The 10,928-nt window shown below is 42.9% G+C and overlaps 1 protein-coding gene across 1 annotated transcript in view; it reads right to left on the bottom strand.

Moving 5' to 3' along the window:
- Positions 1–5,773: 5,773 nt before the first annotated feature.
- LOC124028264 (mothers against decapentaplegic homolog 3-like) overlaps positions 5,774–10,928 on the bottom strand; it is a gene marked incomplete at its 5' end in the record, with an annotated part of 12,190 nt that continues 7,035 nt past the window's right edge. The window contains 3 exons of the mRNA XM_046340372.1: positions 5,774–6,256; positions 10,285–10,429; positions 10,688–10,825. Of these exons, the coding sequence (XP_046196328.1) occupies positions 6,133–6,256; positions 10,285–10,429; positions 10,688–10,825 (407 nt within the window). The remainder of the gene's footprint in view (positions 6,257–10,284; positions 10,430–10,687; positions 10,826–10,928) is intronic.

The raw sequence follows: 10,928 nt of genomic DNA, 5'->3' as shown, positions 1-10,928 counted from the left end.
GCATGCTGGATCCAATCAGAAATCTCTACAGCATGCTGGATCCAATCAGAAACCTCTCTACAGCATGCTGGATCCAATCAGAAACCTCTACAGCACGCTGGATCCAATCAGAAACCTCTACAGCACGTTGGATCCAATCAGAAACCATAATGACACCCCTGTACTAGGAGAGAGGAGCCGGTAACCATAATGACACCCCTGTACTAGGAGAAGACCCAGTAACCATAACAACATCCCTGTACTAGAAGGAGTCAAAACCCAGTAACCATAATGACACCCCTGTACTAGGAGGAGAGAAGACCCAGTAACCATAATGACACCCCTGTACTAGGAGAGAGGAGCCGGTAACCATAATGACACCCCTGTACTAGAAGGAGAGAAGCCCAGTAACCATAATGACACCCCTGTACTAGGAGAGAGGAGCCGGTAACCATAATGACACCCCTGTACTAGAAGGAGAGAAGCCCAGTAACCATAATGACAACCCTGTACTAGGAGAGAGGAGCCGGTAACCATAATGACACCCCTGTACTAGAAGGAGAGAAGCCCAGTAACCATAATGACAACCCTGTACTAGGAGGAGAAGACCCAGTAACCATAACGACACCCCTGTACTAGGAGAGAAGCCCAGTAACCATAATGACACCCCTGTACTAGGAGGAGAGAAGACCCAGTAACCATAATGACACCCCTGTACTAGGAGGAGAAGACCCAGTAACCATAATGACACCCCTATACTGGGAGGGAGAAGACCCAGTAACCATAATGACACCCCTGTACTAGGAGGGAGAAGACCCAGTAACCATAACGACACCCCTATACTGTGAGGGAGAAGACCCAGTAACCATAATGACACCCCTGTACTAGGAGGGAGAAGACCCAGTAACCATAACGACACCCCTATACTGGGAGGGAGAAGACCCAGTAACCATAACGACACCCCTATACTGGGAGGGAGAAGACCCAGTAACCATAACGATACCCCTATACTGGGAGGGAGAAGACCCAGTAACCATAACGACACCCCTATACTGGGAGGGAGAAGACCCAGTAACCATAACGACACCCCTATACTGGTAGGGAGAAGACCCAGTAACCATAACGACACCTCTATACTGGGAGGAGAAGACCCAGTAACCATAACGACACCCCTATACTGGGAGGGAGAAGACCCAGTAACCATAACGACACCCCTATACTGGGAGGGAGAAGACCCAGTAACCATAACGACACCCCTATACTGGGAGGGAGAAGACCCAGTAACCATAACGACACCCCTATACTGGGAGGGAGAAGACCCAGTAACCATAACGACACCCCTATACTAGGAGGAGGGAGAAGACCCAGTAACCATAACGACACCCCTGTACTAGGAGGAGGGAGAAGACCCAGTAACCATAACGACACCCCTATACTGGGAGGGAGAAGACCCAGTAACCATAACGACACCCCTGCACTAGGAGGGGAGAAGACCCAGTAACCATAACGACACCCCCGCACTAGGAGGGGAGAAGACCCAGTAACCATAACGACACCCCTGCACTAGGAGGGGAGAAGACCCAGTAACCATAACGACACCCCTGCACTAGGAGGGGAGAAGACCCAGTAACCATAACGACACTCCTGCACTAGGAGGGGAGAAGACCCAGTAACCATAATCAAACCAATAACAATCTTTACAAAAACACACCTCTAGAGCTGCCAGCATTTATACCTACCTTTTGGATTAGAATAGATCATCTGTATTAAAATAGACCATTCTGTATTAAAATAGATCATAATCTGTATTAAAATAGATCTTAATCTGTATTAAAATAGATCTTAATCTGTATTAAAATAGATCATAATCTGTATTAAAATAGATTAAAATAGACCATTCTGTATTAAAATAGATCATAATCTGTATTAAAATAGATTAAAATAGATCTTAATCTGTATTAAAATAGATCTTAATCTGTATTAAAATAGATCATAATCTGTATTAAAATAGATCATAATCTGTATTAAAATAGACCATTCTGTATTAAAATAGATCATAATCTGTATTAAAATAGATTAAAATAGATCTTAATCTGTATTAAAATAGATCTTAATCTGTATTAAAATAGATCATAATCTGTATTAAAATAGACCATTCTGTATTAAAATAGATCATAATCTGTATTAAAATAGATCATAATCTGTATTAAAATAGACCATTCTGTATTAAAATAGATCATAATCTGTATTAAAATAGATTAAAATAGATCTTAATCTGTATTAAAATAGATCTTAATCTGTATTAAAATAGATCATAATCTGTATTAAAATAGACCATTCTGTATTAAAATAGATCATAATCTGCATTAAAATAGATTAAAATAGACCATTCTGTATTAAAATAGACCAATTATGAAAGCAGATGAAAATAGATTTTAAAAAACGATAAGATGATAATACATAAAAAAATATATTAAATATATAAGGTAATAGATATGATAATCGATTAGATGATAATAGATTAGATCAGTATACACCATTCTGTATACCTCTGGCCCTTCTTTAGACACTGTGTTATCTAACCTCTAGACAAGCTTCATTGCCATACAACTCTCCTTCCGTGGCCTCCAACTGCTCTTAAATACAAGTACAACTAAATGTATGCTCTTCAAACGTTCGCTGCCTGCACCTGCTCGCCCATCCAGCATCACTACTCTGGACGGTTCTGACTTAGAATGTGTGGACAAGTACAAATACCTAGGTGTCTGGTTAGACTGTAAACTCTCCTTCCAGACTCATATTAAGCATCTCCAATCCAAAGTTAAATCTAGAATCAGCTTCCTATTTCGCAACAAAGCATCCTTCACTCATGCTGCCAAACATACCCTTGTTAAACTGACCATCCTACCGATCCTTGACTTCGGTGATGTCATTTCCGGAATGGCCTCCAACACCCTACTCAGCAAATTGGATGTAGTCTATCACAGTACCATCTGTTTTGTCGCCAAAGCCCCATATACTACCCACCATTGTGACATGTACGCTCTCGTTGGCTGGCCCTCGCTTCATACTCGTCGCCAAACCCACTGGCTCCAGGTCATCTACAAGTCTCTGCTAGGTAAAGCCCCACCTTCTCTCAGCTCACTGGTCACCATAGCAGCACCCACTCGTAGCACGCGCTCCAGCAGGTATATCTCTCTGGTCACCCCCAAAGCCAATTCTTCCTTTGGCCGCCTCTCCATCCAGTTCTCTGCTGCCAATGACTGGAACAAACTGCAAAAATCACTGAAGCTGGAGACTCTTATCTCCCTCATTAATTTTAAGCACCAGCTGTCAGAGCAGCTCACAGATTACTGCACCTGTACATAGCCCACCTATAATTTAGCCCAAACAACTACCTCATCCCCATACTGTTATTTATTTATCTTGCTCCTTTGCACCCCAGTATCTCTACTTGCACATTCATCTTCTGCACATGAATCACTCCAGTGTTTAATTGGTATATTGTATTTACTTCTCCACCATGGCCTATTTATTGCCTTACCTCCCTTATCTCACCTCATTTGCTCACATCGTATATAGACTTGTTTATATACTATTATATACTATATATATTATTGACTGTATGTTTGTTTTACTCCATGTGTAACTCTGTGTTGTTGTATGTGTCAAACTGCTATGCTTTATCTTGGCCAGGTCGCAATTGTAAATGAGAACTTGTTCTCAACTAGACTACCTGGTTAAATAAGGGGAAATAAAAATAAAATAGATGATAGACGATAATAGATGATAATAGATTAGATGATAATAGATAACAGATAAATAGATTAGATGATAGATAATAATAGATTAGATAAATAGATTAGATGATAATAGATTAGATGATAATAGATTAGATGATAGATGATAATAGATTAGATAAATAGATTAGATGATAGATGATAATAGATTAGATGATAATAGATTAGATGATAGATAATAATAGATAAATAGATTAGATGATAGATAATAATAGATAAATAGATTAGATGAAAGATGATAATAGATTAGATGATAGATGATAATAGATTAGATGATATATAATAATATATAAATAGATTAGATGATAGATGATAATAGGTTAGATAATAGATAAATAGATTAGATGATAGATAATAATAGATAAATAGATTAGATGATAATAGATTAGATGATAGATAAATAAATTAGATGATAGATGATAATAGGTTAGATAATAGATAAATAGATTAGATGATAGATGATAATAGGTTAGATAATAGATAAATAGATTAGATGATAGATGATAATAGATTAGATAATAGATAAATAGATTAGATGATAGATAATAATAGATAAATAGATTAGATGATAATAGATTAGATGATAGATAAATAGATTAGATGATAGATGATAATAGGTTAGATAATATATAAATAGATTAGATGATAGATAATAATAGATAAATAGATTAGATGATATATGATTATTAATAGATGAATGTATTAAATAAATGATAGTAATAAATAGATAATACATCAGATGAAAATAGACAGATTAAAATGACTTTTTTCAAATATTGAATTGGATTTACAATTTACTTCCTGAGTTGGCTGACAGCAAATAGCATTGACCCAAGCCTGGAGGGAAAAGTGCTTCGTTGGTTCCTTGAAATAGACAGCAGGCGTATTATACACAGAGCATTGTGTCCGACAGCGATGAGCAGGACAACACGCTCCGTTGAAACTGATTCATTATTACATCTCTGAGTAAAACCAAATGCCTCTTGGTCCAGCACCGTCCTCCTCAGTCCAGCACCATCCTCCTCAGTCCAGCACCGTCCTCCAATGTCCATCACTGTCCTCCTCCATCCTGCACTGTCCTCCATTGTCCAGAACTGTCCTCCATTGTCCAAAACTGTCCTCTCCACTCAACCCTCTGAACAATGACTAGAATTCACCAAATAATGGACACACTAATGTAGAGGCATGATTATGAGTTCATAAATGAAAACACCAACATGCTATAGATGTTGAGCAAATACCACAAAGATGCCAAAGTACAGTTAAAAAACCACCATCAAATCAATATGATACACTAAATGCTACTGTTGAGAAGAACAGTTCAAAAAATAGAAATACAATTAAAAAGGTAAATAAACTACAAATCCCATCTGGCGCTGTGTCCTATATAGCTGCCCCTGCTCATTCCTGACTCATTTAGGATTTTTAGACAAATCTAACGGAGTAAACTAAATCTCCAGACACATATATTTTTTAAATCACAGATTTGAGAGAAATATTCATGTTCTTCATGAAATGTGATGATATTTTGGATGAAAAGTCACTGGTCCCCCCACCCCCCGTCAAACACTTGGATTCATTATTATTAAGGTGACGTCACCTTAACTCTCATTTTAATACACCAATGGTCACGTGATATTCTCGTAACTAATTTAAATAATAACGACATCGGATAAGATGTGTTTGCAGAGTGGTGTGGTTTATATAACTAGATAACTCTATCAATTTGACTGTAGGATGTCAGTAAATATAATACATTGTTTAACCTATTAATTTATGGCAAATATACTTATATATATATATACATTCCCCTTTCATCTGTGTCTGGTGTTAGCTAGTGACTGGCTAGCTAGGTCTTTATGTCTGGTGTTAGCTAGTGACTGGCTAGCTAGGTCTTTATGTCTGGTGTTAGCTAGTGACTGGCTAGCTAGGTCTTTATGTCTGGTGTTAGCTAGTGACTGGCTAGCTAGGTCTTTATGTCTGGTGTTAGCTAGTGACTGGCTAGCTAGGTCTTTATGTCTGGTGTTAGCTAGTGACTGGCTAGCTAGGTCTTTATGTCTGGTGTTAGCTAGTGACTGGCTAGCTAGGTCTTCAGCCAGCATGGAACAAAAGGAGGGTAAAACTCAGATGCAGTTGTCATGTCAACATGCCAAATGGTGGATGTATGAATTTTTGTTGTTGGACATAATTGATGCATTTTCAATGCTGTTTGAGTTGCTTTGTGTATCACCACATTAGCTTGAGATGATTTCACTCCCAACACTGCTCACTGCATCCAAGTTGCTAGTTAGCCATGAGAGAAAAGGTACTTTTCCAGAATGACTGTTCTGTCTGCGCACCTGTGTGTGTGTATTTAGGAGACACTAGAACAGTGGATGCTGGGGGAGCCCATCTGTGTCAGTACTTTATCCAGCCACTGGAGAGGGCCATTGAGGTGCAGCTCAATCCAACAAGGGGTGCTGGTTACGGTCTGTCGCCTGAGGGAGAGGGAGATTAATGAAAATGTGTTCATCTTTTGTATAAAACAACAGCACAGCAAACCTGCTTTATCACTCGCTAGTAAACATTACAGATAACAATTCAACAAACAACTTGTATCAATAGCATTTCATAAATCAAACCATTTTTTTTTAATCAAGAAAAAGTGGAATCTCATGTCTGTTTAACTGATGTTTAGCCTACATCTCAACTCTTAAGTTAAAGTGTTCTACCTACATCTTGTGTGGTTCTACGAAGTCTGTTTTGCTAGTTGTATGTTTGGAACATGACTCAGGGCAGTGAGGCCAGGGAGAGTCCAGTGGGAATCCCTTCCGTGTACTCTAGTCCGTCTGAACACGATCACCTCTGTCCCTCCCTCCCCCACGTCCTCTGCCTCCTACATTCCTCCCCCGTTTGTCAACTCTCTCTCTCTGCCGCCGTCTCACACCCTGTCTCACACCCTATCGCCCCCCATCCTCTCGCTCTCTCCATCCTCTCCAAGTCTGTCGCCGCCGCAGAGCGCACATGCAAAGTGACCACACACACACACACACACACTCTCTTTTCCTGTCTTTATCCTCCTTCCTCCTCGTGGTTTTGCACGAATCCAGGATTCTTGGAGTCGACTCAGACTCCTGCGGTTTGACTCGAAGGAGTCGACTCTTGCTCCCCAAAACAGGCTGAAATGGATGAGCACACACGTGCACACCAGTTCCTGATTGCAGAATCCTACGTTTGGCGTTCTAGATGACTGACCTGAACATGATGCTGTCCATCTGCTCTTCAACAGCCAATAAAAATGCCTGTTTCAATATAGGTGACTTGTAGGAAGTTGAATATTTCAGTGATATATCTGCTATGTGCATGAAGCCATGGGATGATGCAAAGCTCTACTCTGATGGTCCTTCTGTAGCTCAGTTGGTAGAGCATGGCGCTTGTAGCGCCAGGGTAGTGGGTTCGATTTCAGTGACCATCTGCTATGAATGCATGCACACATGACTGATGCTTTGGATAAAAGCGTCTGCTAAAATGGCATATATCAGAATATTATCATATATTCTGCACATCTATCGTTCCAGTGTTTAAATGCTATATTGTGATTATTTCGCCACCATGGCCTATTTATTTCCTTATCTTACCTCATTTACACTCACTGTATGTAGACTTTTTGTTTTCTTTTGTTTCTACTGTATTATTGACTGCATGTTTGTTTTACTCCATGTGTGACTCTGTGTTGTTGTTTGCGTCGAATTGCTTTGCTTTATTCTTGGCCAGGTCGCAGTTGTAAATGAGAACTTGTTCTCAACTGGCCTACCTGGTTAAATAAAGGTGTTCTCAACTGGCCTACCTGGTTAAATAAAGGTGTTCTCAACTGGCCTACCTGGTTAAATAAAGGTGTTCTCAACTGGCCTACCTGGTTAAATAAAGGTGTTCTCAACTGGCCTACCTGATTAAATAAAGGTGAAATAAATTTTTAAAAATCATAGTATTATCCATGTTATGGAGGAAACCTAAACATCTAGAGGACCCATCATCCTTCCACTCCCTCCTCTTCCTCTGGAGGACCCATCATCCTTCTACTCCCTCCTCTTCCTCTAGAGGACCCATCATCCTTCTACTCCCTCTTCCTCTAGAGGACCCATCATCCTTCTACTCCCTCCTCTCTACATTCTCTTCCTCTAGAGGACCCATCATCCTTCTACTCCCTCCTCTTCCTCTAGAGGACCCATCATCCTTCTACTCCCTCTTCCTCTAGAGGACCCATCATCCTTCCACTCCCTCCTCTTCCTCTGGAGGTCCCATCATCCTTCTACTCCCTCCTCTCTACATCCTCTTCCTCTAGAGGACCCATCATCCTTCTACTCCCTCCTCTTCCTATAGAGGACCCATCATCCTTCTGCTCCCTCCTCTCTACATTCTCTTCCTCTAGAGGACCCATCATCCTTCTGCTCCCTCCTCTACATTCTCTTCCTCTAGAGGACCCATCATCCTTCTGCTCCCTCCTCTCTACATTCTCTTCCTCTAGAGGACCCATCATCCTTCTGCTCCCTCCTCTCTACATTCTCTTCCTCTAGAGGACCCATCATTCTTCCACGCCATCCTCTCTACATTCTCTTCCTCTGGAGGACCCATCATCCTTCCTCCCTCCTCTTCCTCTAGAGGACCCATCATCCTTCTGCTCCCTCCTCTTCCTCTTCCTCTAGAGGACCCATCATTCTTCCATGCCATCCTCTCTACATTCTCTTCCTCTGGAGGACCCATCATCCTTCCACTCCCTCCTCTTCCTCTAGAGGACCCATCATCCTTCTTCTTCATCTAGAGGACCCATCATCCATCCACTCCTCCTCCTCATCCTCTTCCTCTAGAGGACCCATCATCCTTCCACTCCCTCCTCTTCCTCTAGAGGACTCATCATCCTTCCACTCCCTCTTCCTCTAGAGGACCCATCATCCTTCCACTCCCTCCTCTTCCTCTAGAGGACCCATCATCCTTCCACTCCCTCCTCTTCCTCTAGAGGACCCATCATCCTTCTACTCCCTCCTCTTTCTCTAGAGGACCCATCATCCTTCTACTCCCTCCTCTACCTCTAGAGGACCCATCATCCTTCCACTCCCTCCTCTTCCTCTGGAGGACCCATCATCCTTCTACTCCATCCTCTTCCTCTAGAGGACCCATCATCCTTCTGCTCCCTCCTCTTCCTCTAGAGGACCCATCATCCTTATACTCCCTCCTCTTCCTCTAGAGGACCCATCATCCGTCTACTCCCTCCTCTTCCTCTAGAGGACCCATCATCCTTCTACTCCCTCCTCTCTACATTCTCTTCCTCTGGAGGACCCATCATCCTTCTACTCCCTCCTCTTCATCTGGAGGACCCTTCATCCTTCCACTCCCTCCTCTTCCTCTGGAGGACCCATCATCCTTCTACTCCCTCCTCTTCCTCTAGAGGACCCATCATCCTTCTACTCCCTCCTCTCTACATCCTCTTCCTCTGGAGGACCCATCATCCTTCTACTCCCTCCTCTCTACATTCTCTTCCTCTAGAGGACCCATCATCCTTCTACTCCCTCCTCTCTACTTCCTCTGGAGGACCCATCATCCTTCTACTCCCTCCTCTCTACATTCTCTTCCTCTAGAGGACCCATCATCCTTCTACTCCCTCCTCTTCCTCTAGAGGACCCATCATCCTTCTACTCCCTCCTCTCTACATCCTCTTCCTCTGGAGGACCCATCATCCTTCTACTCCCTCCTCTCTACATTCTCTTCCTCTAGAGGACCCATCATCCTTCTACTCCCTCCTCTTCCTCTAGAGGACCCATCATCCTTCTACTCCCTCCTCTTCCTCTAGAGGACCCATCATCCTTCTACTCCTCCTCTAGAGGACCCATCACATTCTCTTCCTCTAGAGGACCCATCATCCTTCTGCCCATATTAACAACAAAAAATTAAGGCCATAACTGAACCAATTTCTGTAGGCTTGCGCTTCAGTTTCCCAGACTTCACAGCCTCCCCAGACTTCACAGCTTCCCCAGACTTCACCACTTCCCCATACTTCACAGCTTCCCCAGACTTCACCACTTCCCCAGACTTCACAGCTTCCCCAGACTTCACCACTTCCCCAGGCTTCACAGCTTCCCCAGACTTCACCGATTCCCCAGACTTCACCGATTCCCAGACTTCACAGCTTCCCAGACTTCACCGATTCCCCAGACTTCACCACTTCCCCAGACTTCACAGCTTCCCCAGACTTCACAGCTTCCCCAGACTTCACAGATTTCCCAGACTTCACAGCTTCCCCAGACTTCACAGCTTCCCCAGACTTCACCGATTCCCCAGACTTCACAGCTTCCACAGACTTCACAGCTTCCCCAGACTTCACAGCTTCCCTAGGAAACTCAACGTATTGTAGCATCACGTGGACAAAATAATAACGGAGTTCGCTTCTGCTGCATTAGTTCACGGTAAATAAAACAGAAAAGAAAATGACCCGGTGTGGCTTTATGGTACGTATGTGTGTGGTAGTCCTTACCGGTACTCAGTGCCCCAGCCCTTCACAAAGCTCATGCGTATGGTACACATCCTGGTGAGCTGGTAGACGGCCTCAAAGCCCTGGTTCACCGACTGGGCCAGCAGAGCTGCAAACTCCTGGTTATTGAATATCTTCAGGTTACAGCCTGAGGGGAAATCACATCACACCACGTCCAGACATGTTCATCAGGAAATAAAACGTGTGTGTGTGTGTGTGTGTGTGTGTGTGTGTGTGTGTGTGTGTGTGTGTGTGTGTGTGTGTGTGTGTGTGTGTGTGTGTGTGTGTGTGTGTGTGTGTGTGTGTGTGTGTGTGTGTGTGTGTGTGTGTGTGTGTAAGTGTGTGTGTGTGTGTAAGTGTGTAAGTGTGTGTATGTATATGTGTGTGTGTGTGAGTGTGTGTGTACCTGGAGGGACCTTGCAGACAGTGGCAGGGTGCCAGCCATAGTGTTGATTACAGTTGGGACTCTGGACAAAGATGGCACTGTCACTAAGACACTCTGCAAACACCTCTCCTCCGATGTAGTACAACCTCACACCCCGGCCTAGAGAGAGAGAGAGAGGAAGAGGAAGAGGAAGGTTGAGATAGAGGGAGAGGAACATGAGAGAGGGAGGAAGGTTGGGAGAGATAAGAGAGAGAGAGAGCGG

Source organism: Oncorhynchus gorbuscha, unplaced genomic scaffold (assembly GCF_021184085.1).
Source record: "Oncorhynchus gorbuscha isolate QuinsamMale2020 ecotype Even-year unplaced genomic scaffold, OgorEven_v1.0 Un_scaffold_3929, whole genome shotgun sequence".
In the NCBI taxonomy this organism is placed as follows: domain Eukaryota; kingdom Metazoa; phylum Chordata; class Actinopteri; order Salmoniformes; family Salmonidae; genus Oncorhynchus; species Oncorhynchus gorbuscha.
This window is presented reverse-complemented; position numbering and strand designations above follow the sequence as displayed.